General features: G+C 43.1%; 1 protein-coding gene across 4 annotated transcripts in view; it reads right to left on the reverse strand.

Moving 5' to 3' along the window:
• Window positions 1–19,850, reverse strand: part of NRG1 (neuregulin 1) — a 420,325-nt gene that overhangs the window by 282,799 nt on the left and 117,676 nt on the right. For all 4 annotated transcript variants that reach the window (XM_068928358.1, XM_009687597.2, XM_068928359.1 and 1 more), the window contains exon 2: window positions 14,187–14,264. In XM_068928358.1, coding sequence (XP_068784459.1) covers window positions 14,187–14,264 — 78 coding nt within the window. The remainder of the gene's footprint in view (window positions 1–14,186; window positions 14,265–19,850) is intronic.

Raw genomic sequence — 19,850 nt, forward strand, 5'->3', positions numbered from 1 at the left:
GCTTCCTCCCTCTAATTCCTGCAGTGTGCTGGCTTAGGCAACACAAAAAGGCTTGCGCAGCAAAAGGAAAATCAGAAAACTCTTGTGAAAAGTGAAAAGGCAAAGGAGGATAGACTAATCAAGGGATGGGAACCTGGGGCCATCATCACGCCCTGATCACTGGGAGCAACCTGAAAAATCCCCTACAAAATTCTCCTCAGAAGTTGCATACCTGAATAGTAGGAAATAAATAAGAGAGAGAGAGAGAGAAAAAAAATCCCATAAACCAAAGAGGAGGCTTTTCGTGCACATTCTCCCTCCGAAAGGAAACAGGCCTTCAGAGCGGAGGAAGGTGCCCGAGAACGGAGATGGTGATGCAGCCTGGTTGCAGCGCAGCTCCTTCCCGAAGCTGGTCTCGCTGTTAAATTGCTCACAAACTACCCCCTGCAATGAGCCTGGCAAGTGAAAATAGGGGAGTACTTGGGCTCCTCCGCCAGCAGCCCAGAAAGACGCGGTCCGAGTACAGCAGGGGACAGTCGGCAGGGCAGGAACACATCTATTTGCGGGAGCGGTGCCTTCGTCAGTCATGTCGCCGCTGCTCTCCTCTGCCAGCACCAGGAGTCATAATTCAGTCCAATATTCCCATCTCTGCACGCTGCAGAGAATGCTTATGTTTTTCAGCCTCATTGAGCCTATTAAATCTTGATTATTTTCAATCTAATTCTCTGATGGGCCAATCGGTGATGTATTCTGGATCCTATCGCTGGAGCTGATTAATGAACTTGGCTAGTCAAGGAATGTGTCTCCCTGATACTTAGTCTGAAACACTGTTAATTTTCTGGCATCGCTCGTTTCAGCCTGATTTCAGTTGAACTTTTAAGGGTACGTTAAAGAGATTTACTCATTCAGGGGTTGCAGCAGAAGGTGAAAGAGGATATGACAGAATTTCATGCAGCTTTCAAGTTGGCCTGCACAGGGTTGTGCAAATATTTCTGAAAGAGACCATGGAAAACGCAGCTCCAGGACAGGACTCACTAGCGTAAAATCAGCTACTTTACACTGAGGGTCTCCCTGTCCTTTTTAACCATGACACTCACTCCCCTGTCCCAACTCCCTACCTACCAAAAGGAATGGAGTAATTTACAGAGTCAGGGAAGATACCAAGAAATAATAATCTTAAATAAATAAATAAATAAATAAAGTTTTCATCTCCTATACAATTATTCGCAGCACGTCTGTCTTAATTCTTGCAAACCACTTCAGAAACTGCCATTTTGTTCTATGTTAATTTACACTTTTAAAATGAGGCTTACACAGATATGTTTAAGGCTATAGCTGCGTATGTAGTGTAACACGTTCCTAGATAATAATGCTATATTAGTGGCTGCCATTCAGCAAATGGAGCAAGGTTGTTCATCTGAATAACTAATATTAAGTTATTACAACCTAGAGACTTGATTTAACTTTTTTTTTTTTTTTGGTCGCTCTAATGGGCCTTTTGCAAAGACAATAGCATTTTAAAATTTCACAGTTTTATCTTGTGCAATGTGTTGGGGGGACTGGTTTCTTTGGTACTTTCAAGCTAAGAAGTGTGTATAGGGAAGACCACTTCTGGCATGATTTAGGAGTAGCCTAGGTTACTTGCTAAGAGGCAAGGCAGGGCAGGAGCCATTACCAGTTCTGCTGGAGCTGAGGAATCCCCTTCCCAGGAAGAGAGCTGGTTGCTGCCTGTCTGTGGTGGAGGTAGAAGCAGCTCTCTACCTGCTGGGAGGAGAAGACCTTCACTGGGGCTGTTGTCCCTGACAGAGGATCCTCAGCACCAGCCAAGCTGGAGAGACCGAGCTGGACTGTATCCACATGATTTTCAGCCAGAGCAGACTACGAGTGATATAATGAACGTGGAGTTTGAACACAGCCCCCAATACCTTGCAATGCCTCACTTCTACCCCCAAAAATGCACAGCTCAAGATACCTAAGAGCTAAGAGGATCATGCCTCTCGTGGCTCCCAAACTTTTATCTTCAGTAGCATGTGAGTGCCTAAAATAAAGCCACAGGTACTGTTGTCTTTACCACACTGCTTAGCTTTTTTCCTTTCCTTCCTCCATCATGTTGCCATTTCTGTTCATTTTCGCAGAAATGCTGGCTTCAGGAAAACAAAATCTAAGTGTGATAATGGATGTGGGCTGCAAATCTAACTCTGTACAGAATTACTGTACTGAAAAAAAAAAAAAAGATGTGCTATAAACACATGCCTGGCCAGCTTCTACTTTGCAGCTAACTGTTACTCTCAATATAGGACTCAAAGACTTAAGAAAACACGGAGAAAAATAAACAAAAATTATTTTTCTCTGCTGGCCTGCTGTAGCCTCAAATAAATGCAAAACATAAATTGGGGGTTGTGTCATGTACGGCGCCTTGCTGCAGCGCAGGCTGCCTTTCCTAAAAATGAGGTGGTGGCAAAGCACCCCGGGAGGCACAGGTTGGATCTCTTTTGGGAGCAGGCAGGGTATTTTCAGACCCTGCTCCCAAGTGGCATCACACATCCCTTCCCCAGAGCCCTCTGACGATGAGCAGCCCTCAGCTGGAGGTGATCCCACCACAGTCCGGGTCTTCTGCTGGCACATATTTTCCTGTTTCCAGGGTCCCGGTGCCACCGCTGTACCTGCGCACCATGGGCCCAGCAGCCATGTGGTCCAGTGGCTGGATAAGGCTGGCTGCGCTGTGCTGAGCTGTGCTGGGGGGCTCTCACGCTGAAAAGTGGAAGTTTGGGGGGCTATTTTTAGCATTCCCGACCAACCACAAACATGGACAAATCCAGTCCTTTGACTTCTCATTTCCACATCAGAAGACTGAATGTCTATGCCACAATCTGTTAATTAAAAGCAAGGAGCTCTATGGACCTGCTCATACATCTTGAAGCTCTGGAGTGCACTATCTAGATAAATGGAAAACTCAGTTTTAGCTGAAATTCGGATTCTCTCTGTCTAAGTTTCAGACTGCTGGGGAGGGAGTCACTCCTGATATACAATGGCATGAAAGTTAGGGGACAATGGGGCTATTTTGTTGTGGCCTCAGAGCTTGAAAATGTCAACTGGCATAAATCAGGCCTTGGGATTGCAAGGAGAGAGACATTATGCCCGTCCTTCTCTCCAGACAGGGGCCACAAACTCATCTTGGAGGCGTGTGAGCTGACAGAAGCAACAGTGCCATCAAAAACCTGTCAAAAACACATCTCCAGGCTCATTCAGGGTCATCTCTGCCTTTCCTTTCACATCATGTGCCCTGCCAAGATTTTCTTTTAACTGACCAGTTTGTAAAGGATCTAGATGTTTTGCCGCCACCTGGCTTTGCTGACCCTCGCTCACTGAAGTTCGGGTGGCACAAAAGAAAGAAAATTCAAGGTTCCTTCTTAAACTCTGTGCTAAGGAAAGGTTTCCATGTGTGAAAGCGTCCACATTTGCCCGGTCATCTGCCTTCTGCTACGAAAGCCACTGAGGGCTCCCGAAGCCATAGGACCCATTTCCCATTGTGCTCGCAGCGCAGAACTGACACAGTTAACTCTACCTGTCCTCACAAACTCTGGAAGTGGAATGCCTTTATTTGTCAAATGTGAATCAGGAGGGAGAGACAGAGTGAGTATATTGGTGTCAGTCCCTCTGTCTGGGTGGTTCTGGGATGCAAAGGAGTGAGCTTTGAACCCAAAACTTCCAGCGCTCAAAAGCACAGGGCTGTCATGGCTGTTCCAAAGCCCCAGGTCAGGCAGATTCACTGAGCCCTGACAAAGATTACTCATTAGACACTGACAAAACCCTCACAGCACAAATTGCAATTAGTGCAGACAAACGGGACCTTTTTATCATCAAGCATCTGTTTGCAGTCTATTTTAATCACATTACATACAGGTTTCCAAAGAATGGAAATTGAGGGCACAGCTACGTGCTCTGAATGTAAGAACAGATGCAAACTAATGCCTGCTGGGCATGAACATGCTGGTAACCTTCTGTGTCAGAAAGGGAAGTGAAACCCAACATGAACGGGATTAGCAAGCAGAGAAGTGAGGTATTTCTTTGCAAGCAAAACAGAAACCATTATGCATGGATTGGAAAGAGGATGGAAAAAGTCTTAGGGCTTTACTCCTTACCTCATACCAATAGGCTTAAGACATGATAGAAACCTGGCAAACTTGACTTCTGCACTTACTCAAAACAAGAAGCATTTCCACAGAGAGGGAACTACCTCATCCTGGTGACAAGGTGATAGAGTACGGTGCATTTATTTTAAATTGAGTGGCTGAATGCTGCAAAACTATACCCTGGATTATCTGTGATAACCTGTCCCTGTAGCCACAGCCTAGACTGTAGTTGTTCTTATTATCTGCCTTCTCCCAGTAAGCTGTAAGGTTTCCCTGTCAGCAAGGCCTGAGCCAAATCCCACAACCTATCCTTGACCCCCAAAGAAGAGGGGGCTGTTTCTCACAGTTGAAGTCCATGTTGGAAACCAATGGTTCCTCACTACTCCAAATCCGGTCTTGATCCAAATACCACCTGCAAAAGCAACTCATCATACCCAGGAGAAGGTTGTTCAACAGGTTACTTATCTTGCTTATGTTTGGCAGAGGCAGGTAAGAAATGTGGAAGAGATTAGTGCGAGGGTAGAAACAGTCACCCCCACGGTAAGGGGAATCCACCTGAATTCCTTAGAAGAGCCATCTTGCAGAAGTCACCAGTAAAAAGGACTGTTTGGCACCAGGCAAAAGCAATGGAAAGAAAAGAAAATGGGCCCTCTCACGAAGGCAGGCCTATGTCATCCTCCCAGACTTTGGGGTCAACAGCCCTTGCGTTCAGGAGGGTTTCTCCCACTTTGAGGTGTTCTGGAAGTGCCTACGGCGACTTAAAGTGTTCTTGTAGTTTCACATGCTTTGCGGGCAGCAGAACTAGCCATGGTTTCATATAGTGCTGCCTCTCGCAGCTAGATCTGATGACTAATAGAAGAACTTATCTTCACTGAGCGCTTTGATAATACTTCTCTGGTCTAGATTTTCCCATGTCTAATAATGGATCTGAAGCTTCTGTCTTTCCCTGAGCAAAGGTGCTAACCGGGTGCCTTTCTTCTGCCATGAATCCACTGATCCAGCTGAAAAATACCCCAGCAAAAGTAGAAATCATCCATTCTTCAGTCAGTTCCTGCAACTGCAGGAATGGGAGAACTGCTACAAGAGAGGGGTCAGGAAAGCAAGTTTAGGAGCTGGGGGTTGGGGTAACACCAGCCTCATCCATCTTCGATGGCTTTAGGTTACTATTTCAAGGCATTGGGTAGGTGTAATAGGACAATACTAGATGTTGGAGAAAAGCTTTCAAACCCCATGACCATCTGGCCCATTCACATGCTATAGGCAGTGCTTGTGACGGGCCCAGTCCACTTCAGCAGGTGGCATTGAAACCCTTCTCTGAAGTGTCTTTTCACCTCCTTTCCTCCCCTCTTTGCTAAATATTCTGGAGACTTGCAGATGTGACTTGCAGAGAAGGCCACTAGCAGGAGCAGATGGGAGCGATGGCCTGTCTTCACAAACATCAAGGCATGATCAGGGCTGGCCGTGCGGCAAGGTCATCCCAGAGAGGACTAGGACATGGCAATGTGGGCTGGGCCTGTGGAGATCATGAGTCAACTAAATTTGGGGGTGGGGCAGTCTAATTCTTGTTCTTCCTTCTCATGACTGTACCTACAGCCCCATGTTATCACTGGTCTTGGAAAACAGTGGCAAAAGGTCTTTGGAAACACTTTGGTCACAGAAAGAAAACCCCACAGGTATCACTCACTTAAAATCACAGAAAAAAAAAAAGGCTTAAATCTGTATACTGGATATTTGAAAAGGAACAGAAGTTTTGCATTATATGAGCTTCACAAGAGAACATAAGTGGTGATTTCTGTGTGCTTGTTTCCCCCTTTTGAGTTTATGTTGGCCCCACTGGCTGTCATTTTTTCATTACATTGTATCATTTTTGCCTTAGTTAACCTCATGGGCTTAGTCCTGCTTTACATCAGAGAGAGGAAGAGGAGAACCAGGACCACGGTCGTGTCTAGGGCGTGGTGCTGGGAGAAGGCTGCGTGGGGAGCAGTTTCCATAGGCTTTGTCGGCAAGATGAGGGGAGCCACCCTGCGAGAGTGAAGAATACGGGTAGGCTGGGGTTAGGATTGATAAGCAAGTCAGTCCTGTTGAGCATGCATTGCCTACTGGACACCGACTATGTCCTGTTCAGATAAATTCTGGCTGCTCCCAGCACACAACCGGGAAAGAAATCGTTTCTGGGCCCTCTCCAGGTAAGATTCAGGTGTGATGGCTAAAGGTGAGTTGCACCTTTTCGGGGAGCTGAGTTAGTTTCTCTGGAGAAATTACTGTATCTGAGCAGGAAATCAGCGGTTGGCTTGAAAGCAGGTAGCTGGTTGTCTCAGCCACTCTGCGCAGTGGCTTTTCCAGCATGTCGTTACTCCTCTGCCCCTTGTCTGGTCCTCTGGAAACGATGACATTCAAATCACGTTTAAGTGGACCCTACCTGCCTAGTGCATGAACACAAACAGAGCTGCAGCAGCTAGAACAGACAGAGGGCTCACAAACTCTATTTTCTTTCAACATTTCAAGTTCTTTTCTTCTTCCTTGTGTAAGTATAAACTTCATGTGAAAACACTACAATGAAAGCAAAAAGCCTCCTTTTTCATTCCTTCCACTACAAGACTGGTAAAAGCTGTGGAATATGCTTTGATCTGAAAGGAGATAATTATAATCATTATTTAACCCTACTGTAGAGAGATTATGTTTGTCACCTGCAAACAAAAGGCTAGAAGCTAATTTTATAACTTAGGACAGTGATGTGGTGAAAGCATTGCACTCAAAAAATAGCAAAAACTGAAAAAATGCCCACATGTGGCTTGACCATTCTGGACCATAGAGATAGTTTTAAATACTTGGGTGAGCTAAGCTGGGAGCAGTTTCAAGCTCCTACTCCAAAGCTCCTACAGCAGCCACTGCTGTAGAGATTCTACCAGCTGCTTATAGGTGCAGCTGAGATCTCACAGACTGTGCACATTAATTGGAGGACATGACAGAAAGCCTCACAATTTAATTACATAAAGAGTGTATAACTGTTTAACCCGCAATAGTTTTACCAGTAAGGTACTTCATCTCGATCTGCTTGCTTTGGAATGAGAATGACCATTTAAGGCTGTCTGGGACACTGCAATATGAGAGGTATTTGTGAAACGGCCCACATGACAACTCTTGGTTCTTTTTCCTTCTCGTATACTCCCTTGGCATTGTTTCCCCTCTGAGTGCAGGAAAAAAGAGAGAATATGATACCTCCTGTCCCCTCTGACACTGGTCCCTCTGGTGAGCAGCAAGTCTGCTGCATAATGTGGCGCCATGGATGTGGATGTGGATGTGGATGCTTTATTTGTGATCCTTAAAGCGCACATACCTGTTGGTTCCCACAGCTTGCTTTCTTATTGCTAATAATATTAGACAGTGCCGTTATAACAATACTAAACAGTTCCAGCCTGTACATCTCGATCACTGACGTTGTGCTTGGCTGATGGTCAATCCTGCTCCCCTCTTATTTTCTCAGCATTGTTATTTATGACAATATCCGGGCTCTGAACACACTGAACTCTACATGATTCTTCAGCACGATGCCTTAAAAAGTCATGTTTCATTACTCTCTGTGAATCGGTATGATCAGTATAGATTACTCATCAGCAGCTGGACACCTGAAATGCTTAACTCAGCCAAAATAAGGATGGAGCAGTTGTAAAAGGAAAAAAGCAAGTGCCAGCCTGGATCTGACCCAAGCTCTTCCTTATCCTGTCTCTTAGTGGTCAATCCCAGGTGTTTCTCAGGTAATTTTCTGCCTGTTGCAGGTTGTCCGCCTCCTAGATTATTTCATCTTGATCCACGATAAACATTGGCATAATCCCTAAAGCATAATTTTTAATATCCCTTCCAGATTTTTCATCATAATTAATTACTACCTGTCTAGATATCTTGTAATTCATAGAAGCTGCTAATTTTTCCTTGACTTTAACTGAACTCTTGGCTTTGAAATCCTGCTGTGGCACTGGATTCCAGAGTCTAATAACATGCTGTCAAACTGTCATCTTTAATTTCCATTGGTTCCTCTGAATTCTTATGTTTTGAGGCAGAACAGAAGTCCCTATTCATCTGTGTCTACATCGCTCCTTTTTTATATTTTCGATCATCTCTTATTTGTTCTGTTTGCAAAAGAAGCAGTCAGGTGCAAGAGTACTGATTTGTCAATAAAATACTTTGATTTCCACGCACAGCAGGAAAAGCTAAAGGCTACTTTAACTTGATCTGAACAGCAGGTGCTTCTGTAAACCTTTGCATTTTATGCCCTTTTACTACATCTGAGCAAGTTTCCGAACACTGATACTCTGCATTACTAACTACCTGTGAAGGTCCAGATTATTCCCTACCAAACACCAGAATTAAACCACTGGATACTGATAATTCATGCTGGCTGAGGACATATACTTGGAGCGCAGTCTTGTGATGGAGAAAAGCTTTGTGCAAAACCTCTCTGTCTAGGTCTGAGTCACATTCACAAGATTCCGGTAGTTTAGCACAATTCTTTTTTTCTGATTGTAGAAAAGGATTTTCCTCATAAAGCAAACTCCTTTCTCCACTTGACTCAGAGGCTGAGAATATGCACTAAATGATGTGAATTTTCACACTAACTGGAAACTGCGACATTAGAGCAGAGCAACATGAACAGAATACACAGGAACAGCCCCCTGCCTACATAAAGAAAAAGCCTCATACCTACAGCTCCAGGCTGATGACAGGTCCTTCTCTTTACAGGAATGTCCTCCTCTTGTGCAATCTGCTGTTGCTCAATTGGCCTCAGCGGAGCCTCAGCAACTTAAATCAGTGAGGGACCTGGCCTGTAGCACTTTGTCTACTTTGAGCTTTTCACCAAATTCAGACGAGGGAAAATTTTCCCTTCTGTTTCCACTGCCTTTGGTACTCTGCTCTAGTATTTGAAGAGCCTTATTTTACTTCAGCTTCATTCTGAGTGAGATTGCCCACACCAGGATTTAAGTCTATATGTAGTTTGTGTTGCCACCTTCCTAGCCAACAGCAATACTGACACTGCTCAAGCACTGTTTACCTGCCCGTTTCCAATTGAGTGCTGACGTGTGCTATCTTCTCTGCTCTCCTAGGTTACTTATTCTACAAGCAGCATGATCCGGGATATTCAAAAGTAAAAGGGCCCTGCTTGTGCTAAGCCCTTTCCAAGGCTTTCTGAGCGCTCTAGGGTGAGTCAACACACTTCCACGATTCCTTGTGATGAAGGAGTACAACTATGTGTGGAAGGAGTAACGGCAAATCAAGGGACTTTTCTTTCATGGCACCAGAAGTGGGATTTTGGCTGTCCTGCTGAAACTTACGGGGATACTGTCTGTATTAACTCTGCCATGACCTCTGCCTGCTCCACTCACTTGGAAATGCATACTTTTTGCTGTGTTATTTCATTGTTGTAGACAGGAACCTAAGGGACATATTCGTTACCTCAAGAGGAGGGCAGTGATATTTTACCCTTGCCCTGACATAAATTCACTCCAAAGCTGTTCAGGTTCATAAAACGTCTAGCGGTGTAAGAAGCCCATAACAGTAAGAGGGTGGTGTTCAACCATCCAGCTTTCCTTAAAAGTTTCCTCCACGTGTTGAGAAGCTTGGATGATGCACTGCTTTGTTTTGTGGATTTTCTCTCAGTAGCTGCTGTTTTCCTGCCTCTGTGCAGATCTTGACACTAAAATTTGTGCGCAGTGACATTTCTGTAGTGGCTTCAATTAACTGAGACAAAACCAATAATTTGAAATTGGCAGCTATAATGGAACAAAACATTTCGGGGAAAGGCAGTGCACAACTGCGCTCGCTAGTCCTGGAATTCTGGCAGGATGCTGCTGGGGAAGCCTTTCCCTCCCATTTATATTGTGACAGACAATCCCAGTGTATAGGCTATAGTGTGGAAAGGACAGGGTCTAACTCTTGTAATTAACAAAATCAGCTTGCAGTAGCGCTGTTAGTAACGCAGATTCGCTTCCTAGATTTTCCCTATGAACTCAGTCAATAGAACTAATGATCATTAGTAGTCTGCAGACACAATTTGGCGTGTCTCAGGATGCCAGCTAGTTTGTTTTTCTAATGAATGACTAGGTAAAAAAGATAGTGATGTCATAGATACCAAGAAAAAATGCAGAACATTATAGATTCTAGTACAATATTTAATCTTGCTGACATAATAGTTAACCTAAAGCCCATTAAAATCAACAGCAGGCACCTGAACAGCTTCAGGGGCTTCTGAATAAGAGTCAAAATATAACAGCCAAGGATCCCAGAATATAGTGTATTATCTTAAAATGTGCAGCTTCTGTTTCAGATATGAATGGTGACTTCTGTGCCAGAAAACCTGTCTGTTTTTTTCATCAGACTATCTGCTGTTACTTCTTCCTACAGTCCCTGCCTCAGGTAATAGGAACTCGGTATGCACAGCAGGAATCTATAATGAGCTCTCAGATTAGATTCCTATCAACACAAAAAGGAAAGGTTAAAAAAAACATTCAGAGGAAGAAATTCGATGTCCGTCAAAACAAAATGGGATCCCAGGGTTGAAAGCACACAATAAGGGAGCAACAGGCATGATATAACAAATCATTCCAGTAATGCAACAATACTTTCTTCTCACTGAAAGAGCCCAGGGCTTTATCACAATGTCACATCAGAGTTCCTGGCATTAAGCCCCTGGAGAACGTCTCCTTCCTTTCTGAAGTGCAAACTTCACTGGATTGACAGCCCCAGGACCTGACCTGTTCAATTTAGCTACACAACAGGAACAATACTGTCAGAATAAACTTCCTCCAGCTCTGATCCTGAGGATCTCCGGGAAAGAACAGTTTTGTCCTCCTACCCTTGAGAGAGTCAACAAGAGCCTTAATCAGAATCAGTCCTGTGGAGAGCAAGTTCTCTTTACCTGCATAAAATCACCGGCTCACCTTCCAGTCCTCCTTTCCTTGAATCCTACCTACTTTGTGAATGTAGCAGACTTGATTTTAATTTAATGCAAAATTCTCCATCACACTCCTCTCCTTTCCACTGCAGGTTATTAGAAGACAACAGCAACTGGGTGGTTTTGGAGGAGACATCTCATTTCCAAAGACGGAGGACATTTTATGCAGCTCAAGTGCTAGATCAGGTATCAGAATATCTAATCTAAACACACAGGAGTTTGCCCCAGATTTTTGTTGCTACCTTAGCAACAAGAGAATTATGGAATAATGTAGCTTGAAAGGGCCCTCTGGAGGTCATCTAGCCCACCTCCCAGCTCAAAGTCTAACTTGCAAGTTAGATCAGGCTCTTCAGAGCTTTGTTCAGTGAAGTTATGAATATCTCCAAGGATGAGGATTGCACACCCTCTCTGATCCTCTATTCCAATTCTGTCCCACTCTCAGAGAGAGACTCTTCATTGCTTGTCCATGAAACAGGGCTTGAAAACCCTCCTTCATCTTGCCCCTAGTTCTGTCTGTCTGGATAGATCATCTCTTCCTGTGTGTTTGTACAAGGCTTAGTCATTCAATGGAGTCTCCACAGAGGACATCAATAATAATAATAATAATAATAATATCCTAATAGCGACATTCTGAGATGCTCTTGGTAGTCGCCAAGTATTGCATGTCTACAGTCATTTCAAAGTTAAGCTGTGCAGATGCAGTCTCCAATGAACAGAGATGGAGAGGCTAAATACTTATGATTAGGAAAAACAAGCACGAGAAGCACTAATCAAACATTATTAATAACTTTGCCTGATAGTTTACCTGCCTAATATTGTCACCTGAATTTCACAAATACTAAGCTCATATAATGTAACCTCAAAATATTCTTCTTCTTGGTGAAGAACTGCATCAAATACACCAGAATCAAACACTATTTAAAGGCTTTCCGATCTAAGCAGAGTGCTTCTTTCATTTTGCTTAAGTGCTGTAACAACTTGAAGAAGAAAATAAAAAATTCCAAAATTGAGTGCTAGTCCAGACAAGCAGGACAAAACAGGGTTGAAGATTAGGCAAGGTAAGGCAAGATATGATAGTATATCACATTAGAGATTTCTGAGTGCCCAAAGAACAACTTTCCAGCTCAACCTCTCCCAAGTCAGGGGTCTGTCCATGTTTTCTGTTGCTGTTTTTTCATCAAGGACCTGCTAAATGTAAACTCTGTGCTGTAGTTCAGACTCCTTCACTGATGGTTAGATGCGTTTTATGACAAGCCAAGTACCAGCCTAATCTCCCCAGGTGCTCAGCGTCACATCTTCAGGAGACACTATTTGATTTTAAAATCCATTTCCTTTTGGCACAAATACAGGCCCAGATCCCTCAACCGCATGTGATGATTTCACAGATGAGTCGTCCCATTGATTTGGAGACCTGTGTCCACACGTTTACAGGCACATGGAACTGCTCACAGGGCTGAGGCTACAGCTGCTTAAACATCTGGTTTGATGCACTGCCCAAGATATCAACACTTCCAAGTGACAGTTTACAGAGGTAACTATAAGGCTACATGAACTGTGAGACTTAAGAAAAACTAAAAAGAGGAAAAACCCAGTATGACTCGCTCAAGCCTTTAAAAGACAACTAAGCAGGGCAAAAAGAAAACAATCAGTCCTTGGCTTAAGAGTCCAAAGCAGTGAGCTGTTGGTTTGTGCTGTAGATTTTCCACTGTTCATTGCAGAACAAGATTAGATTTCTGCATAGCTCATGATAACGTTATTGCAGTGATGTTTATGGTTTATGAGCAAGGATTTAAAAAACATGTTCTGATATGTTCGTAACAAGCTATATACTCGTAAACCTACCAAAGACACAGTGTTCAGCAGATGCATGGAAAATGTTAGAACTACGCTGAGGACAACACAGCTAGAGAAAATAGAGGCAAACCTATCAGTATGCAGTGGATTGCAGCTACTTTATATTACCTTTCCGTAAATGTGTAAGATGCTAGAAATTATGTAGCCTTGGTGATCAGCCTGGAACCAGTGACGGACACTGGCTCTGCCCTCAGGCCCTGCTAAATTTGTCACACTGACTTTGAAGGAGTGTGTGTGAGGAGGAAGGTTTCTTCCAGGTCTCAGACCAGATGGTTTACCTAAAGGCTAGCTCACTTGTTATTTTTCAGCCCTCCAGACTGCTTTTCCAGAGAGCCAGAACTACTTTTTCCAGTTCCCTTCTGCTGCCCTCTCCATTTGCTCTCACCCCTTCTCATCCTCTCCAGCTCATATGCTTTTCCACTCCTTCTCTAAGCCATGAGCTCCTTCCTCAGCTGCCTCCTGTGTGATACTGGACCAGAGGTTTCTGGTCTGAAGGGAACCACCAGAAGGAAAATACATGACATGAGCACCTTGCAGGAACAGTGAGGACCAGGTGCCCTTGACAATTTGCCCCATGTAATGAATTTCTCTTTCCTCTCCTGCAACCTATAAGGAGACCCCCATATGCATATGCATTAGGAGAAAAGGCCTTTGAGGCTGCGACCACAAGTATTGGATAATACGTGTATGTAAAACAAGAGAGATGGAGCATATTATACCATGCAAGGGCTCAACCTCCTTTTCCTTTCTAGGGCAAGGAGAAACAGAGAATCAAAGCAATAGCAGCTGAATTACCTCAGAGCTGCAAGCAGAGTTTTTCTGCCTGCCCTAATAATAGATTAGTGCTCCTACACCCATCTGAGACTGGTAGCTTTTCACTTCAGCATGCCAAGGGCTGGGCAAGTGACCATTTAATTGAGAACCCTGTCTATGCTTGCCTTTCCAGCCTCTGCTTTCTATTCAGGTGAAGTGTCTTGGACTTTCTCGGTGGCCATTTATCTCCAAGCGGCATCCAGTTGCTGAAGCCTGTTTTGCTGGTATTATGCCCTGGCACTGGCCCTCATGCATCAAACTCCCAGTATCATTCAGTAAAAGCTGCCTGTATTTAAGGCTTGCAATGATACATCAAAAATTTGAAATCTCATCAAACCAGAGGGAGCCAGGGGTGACAAACACATCCCTTTCCCCATCAAAGTCCTCAGCAGAGTTCTTGCACGTTCTATATACACAAAGTGACGTCTTTTCAAGGAGTGCCTTGATTTTAAATCACTTACTGTTGTTGTAACTGCTGTTGATATCCGTCTGTGTTGGCGTCAGGCCATGCTGGATTGAGCCTTCAGAGGTGGCCCTTCCTGACAGTAAATAGGAGAAGAGAAGGGAGGAAGGGACGAGGGAAAGAAAGGGGAGAAAAGAGAATTTTTAGATAATCTCAGTGAATAGAAACTGCAGACACTCTCTGATGTTTTAACAGCACTTCATATTGTAAATCCCTCTCCCCTTACTGCCACAGAAACTCACAGGCACATGCTTCACGTGTTCCTCAGCAGAAATCTGGAGGAGCTGGTGGCCTCAAGTTCGGCAAAACACACTCATTTACTTTGCCTGAAAAATACTTCTTTCTACTGGAAATGCTTCATACCAGGATTGTTAAAAAGGGTGGAGGGCACCCAAGTTGCAGAGCTGCTAGTGCAAGTACAGAGAAGCGCAGGGCTTCAGCAGCTTATAGGACCTTGCAGATCAGGCTGTTAGCATGCCTGCATTAATATTTCAGCTTTTCTTTAAGGATAGAAACATATGATAGGATCTGAATGTTAAATATGAGCAAGTCAGCCTTGCTGTCCTATCTATTAACGGATGTAGGATGCAACAAAAAAAGTAGCCCCGCAACATTTCCCAGGATGAATATCTAATTGTGTTTCCTCAGGAAAATGTAATCCAAATCCTATTTGGTATTAAGGGTATACTTGACTCAGGTCAGCAAAAGCTGTGCTGTTAACATGATGTGTGTCTCCTTAGCAAACTGCACTAATGAATTCGCTATGCAGGAACAATCCCTGCCTGCAGAAGATGCAGAGTTGCGGACCTCAGGCTGCCCCAACGTCCTTCAGTCCAGACACATTGCTCTGTACACGACGCACCAAAGGTGGGTTGGCAGCCTGTCAGGCTGACAGTGCTTGTGCTCACCTATGCTAACATTTGAGGTCATGCTCACCACATTTCTGATCCTTCTCCTCTTTTTGTTTTGCTGCTTCTCATTCGCACAAGGTTTGGGTTACAGACTTAGCTCACATGGCCTCCTTTCACCCACAGTACTGACGGAGGACGCTCAGGTCTCTACATGGTGATGAAACCAAGGAATCTGACAGGTTCTTTAGGCTGTTAAGGGGAAAAAAACTTCTGTGCTGCTGCTACAGATCAAATAATGAAGTGCCATAGGCACATGGACTTGTAGACAGCAGATTTTCTCAGTGAGGAAGACAGGAGCTTGGCATTTGTCCTTCACTCCTCTCTCTCTCTCTGACTACTAAACCAGTATTAAGTGGACTTAGCTGTCTTTCTCTAAATGAGGAATATCTTTATTAAGCTCTCATTTCTCTTTAAATGATCTCCCTTCCTGACTTAACTCTCACACAATTTGACTGGGCAACTTGTTCTACTTAATAATGAAGATGGATGATAAAGCAGCATTCACAGTAATTAAAAGATATTTCAAAGAGGAGATGTAGAATTAATTCTTCATTTGAGAAAGCACTAGAAACATACTTTAGCCTTACACCATCTAAAAAGGCTTATTACGCTAATTAAAGAACAGTTAGTGCTAAGTTGTTGCTGACAGATGCTTTTACCCGTCCATGTGAATGCCGAACAATACCATTAAATTAATTTTTGTCTTATAAGCGCAAAGACTGATGAGCAAAGTGATATTTATAGTCTCTGCCTTGCAGCAGAATCAGCTCAGGACCATCCATCCGTGCTCTGAGAGAGTATAAAGTTTTAAGATGCCACTTATGAGCCAGTATGACTGAAGACTCCAACCTCTTAGTGGTTTTTGTATGCTTGTTTGTCCCTATCCCTGCTTACAACAGCTTTTCATTAAAAGACAGTAATAACCCAAACCCTTTCAGGCTCTTCAGAATTGCTTAAGAGAATCAGTAAAAATGAGCTCTTGCTCCTTTTCCATTTCACGTGTAACAGGAGCACACAATTTCTTCTGAGAGGCAGCTGAGATAGGTGAGGCATTGGGCTTTTATTGTTGTTGGTGGTGGGTTTTTTTTCCTTTTAGATAGCAATATTTTCTAAAATACTTTTTAGTCAGCCCTATTTTCCTTTGTTTGCCAAAGCTGTTTTCTCATATCTAGTAAAAAGGACAAGTATTACCCCATCTACCTAGGCTTTCACTGGCTTCCTGTTTATCAGAAAAGCCACTTCTAAAGCATTCTTACTGTTTATAAAGATTTTTCCTAGAATTTGCCCTCTCTCTATTCCAAGTCCTTTTGATTGCCAGCCATTTGTGCTGTTCTTCACTTCTGTTTGCACAATAGCTTTACTTTCTATAGTTGCATTTCTTTTCAGTGCTCATATATCACAAAGCTTTTTTCCCCTCTCCTATGCCTGCTTCGCCTTTGCCTCCTTACTTATGCATTTTAACTGTCTGATATTTTCCAGTGAACCACCACTGCTTTTGTTATGTCTTTATTTCTTGAAACATTTTTTACATGAGAGATAAAGGTCTTCCCTAATGATTTCAGAGACTGGATTGTTGCGGGAAACACCAAAAAAACCCGCCCTCAACTTATAACGGTCAAAATTAAATGCTTCTCAAATATAAGGCTGGTAGGAGTCTCTCTGCACAAATGCTGGGCTAAATTATTTTGCTGCTCTAGCTTTTTGTGAGTCTTCTGGAGAACTACATCTTCAAAGCAGTAAGAAATACAAAGCGTCTGTGTGCCTAAACACATGCCATATCTTTTCAGTGTTGCTGGAAGACGCTTGTTTCTGAATCACTAGTTAACACGGTTTGTTTGGGTTTGTGGATTGTTCTTTTTCTTAGGGTGAAGCTCCATCCTTTATTCCACTAGCCCTGAAACAATAATGCGTCCTGAACTACTTTTAGGTGCCTACAAAAATGCTTTCAATCAAAATCGCATTTGTGGTTTAGCCCGTTCTCATTCTTTTATTTCCTTTCTTGTAAACTTGTTTCATTTCCAGCTCTCTCTAAAAAGTGCAAATGAGAGAACCATAATTTCACTAAAACAATGCAAAGTTAAAACAAAGCAGAACAGTAGTCTTCATGGTTGTGGAGGAAAATCTGAACACTCGATTCCTTCTTGCTCAAAAACCAAAATATCAAAGCCCTTAAACTCATATTTCTTCTGGAGATTTTCATGATTTTGCACGGTTTTCAAGGCAGGCTTCAGAAGAGAAGGCTAAAATGGCTCTTACTGATGTTTTCAACAACTTCATGGGAGGGGAAAGTGAAGATGGCACTCGACTGTGCTCAGAGGGCCGTGGTGAAAGCATGAGAAGCAACAGGCACAAGCTGCAACCCATGAAACTCCCACGAGACCTCAGGAATGTTTTTTTGCTAGAGGTGGTGAACCATTAGAATAAGATCTCAGAGAAGCTCTGCGATCTCCATTCTTGAAGACATTTAAAACACTTCTAGCTAAGGTATGGAGCCACCTGATCTTGAGAAGCGGGTTGCACAAGGGACTTCCAGAGGTCCCTTCCAGCTCTCCTCATTTTATGATTTGTAACACAGGAATCTGGTAATCCTGACTGTCAGTGCTTATATGTCCCATATTTGAGAGAATAATCATTGACATATAAATATGGGAACACATTTTTTGCTGGGGACCAGTGTCAATCCATTCCGGATACATGGGAGATCACATTTATAAGTTGTACCTTACTTAAAAAAAAAAACACACTTAACGTTCAGTGAACTAAGGAGCAAAAGGTGGCAGATGGCTGTTACCTTTCTTCTTTTTCTCAAAGTCTATGAGGAGAGAATAAAATTCAAGCCCATTTTGTTTTAGGGCTCATACTGTAAAGTGCTGAATAGAATCAGAGATCACTTGCATCTGAAAAGTAGGATTGTTCAGACCTGAGCACGAGTATTATAAATCCCAAATTTGGTACAAGGCCTCTTGCATTGCTGTTTCTACAGCCAGGAGATATTACAGTAAGAATTTCAACAGCGCTTAGAGATGGTTTAATTCTATTCACACTGACTTTGACAATGGAATATTGAGTTATCCTGAAAATCCGTCCTTGTCCAGAGGTGGTGACTTTAAGAGAGACACATCTATTTTTTCTAAAAAAAAATGGTCACCTATTCCATTCTCTGTCTGGTTTCAAATCAAGTGCGCTGTATAACACAACTGTAGATAACTGAAGCGAATGATATGGGTAAAATGAAGATTGTAGGGGGTTCAAAACGGAGTGGAAACAATGCTATCTGGGCAGATATGAATTGCAAGAATATGGAGGTATACACACTTCTTAATCTCCAAAATCTCCTTCAGTGGGTAGCCTTCTGGGCATGAAACAAAGAAACAGGGGCTTACTTATAGACCTTTAAAATTTTTAAATAATAGAAATACAGTTTGTGCAGTGCTTGATAAGGATAATTTTGGTCACTAAAAGTAAGGATAAATTTGGTCACTAAAATTTGGTCACTACAAGTCCTAGAAATGTACAGCCAACACCAGCAAGCATCCTCAGCTATTTTAGACTACACATAGGGAATTCAGCACTTCTCCTTCCAGCCTCCTGGTTTCGGATGGTCTGCAGGAGATAGCAGCAGGAGGAATAACCTATTGCAAGCAGCAAGGAGTTCCCTCTAGAGTATAAGAAGCTCCCCTACAGAAACCAGCTAATTTCTTTTTAAAACTCCTTTCTTTTTTTTCAGTGCATCAGAGGCAAATCAATGACTCATGAAGGCTCGAATCCCAGGCTTCCCAATAGAGCAATGAGCCAGCATCCAATGAGAGAAAATGACCTTCAGCAGCCAAGGGTAACAGCTGGGGGCAGGTTTGGTGGAGGGATGGGGGAGCAAAGGCACTCACAGCACTACAGCTGCACTGCTAAGGAACCACCGGCATTAACTGTTCCAGCTATCTCCAGTCACAAGACTTGGCCCTGAAACTTCTGCTCTTATTTTTCACATTGCGGTAAGTAACAGGGATGAGCAGCTTCCTAATGTAGGGTACTTTCATTTGTTTATTTCTTTTTTAACTGTATCTGCCATTCCTCTGAAGGGCCAGAATATGATCTCAGTTAATGAAGCACAGCCCTGATGTTTCAGGAAAACAATACCATTATCTCAATAAAACCTAAATAAACACTGCTTTATCCAGTGTCTGGAAAAGTCTAGCAGATCTAATTCCTAACAAATGCCATGAAACTTTCTCTGTTGTCGTCTAAGCTGCTGTCATTTATTTCAGCAAACCAAGTCTGTTCCTCATATGCAGCCAAAGCTGACTTCTTCCAGGCCTCACAGTTTTGAAAGATAGCACAGAAGGTTGAACCAGCTCCTCTCAACATGTTTCTTTAATAAAGTTTGCCAGGAATATTTTGATGCAGCTAAGCTGTTGGTCAAGAAATGCCAGTTCCTCTTCATGGAAATACAACAGTTTTCCTGTTTTCCAGGTAGCTTCAGTTTTCAGCCTTAACTGAAAAAAAAAAAAAAGCAATTTTCTACTTGCAACACAAGCACTGATTTAACGCCCTCTTTTCTGTTGCCCCAGCCACCACTTTTTTCCAGAGGAGAAACCACATCTTCTCTTGACCAACGTTATCCAGTTTCATAAGCTCATCCCATTTCTTTTGAAACTATTATCATTCCTCATCCAGGAGCACCTGGAAGTCACACATGATATCAAGGCCCCACCATGAGTTTTATCATGATTCCAGAGGATGAGCTCACAAAAAAG

The sequence above is a fragment of the Struthio camelus genome, chromosome Z, assembly GCF_040807025.1.
Source record: "Struthio camelus isolate bStrCam1 chromosome Z, bStrCam1.hap1, whole genome shotgun sequence".
Taxonomy (NCBI): Eukaryota; Metazoa; Chordata; class Aves; order Struthioniformes; family Struthionidae; genus Struthio; species Struthio camelus.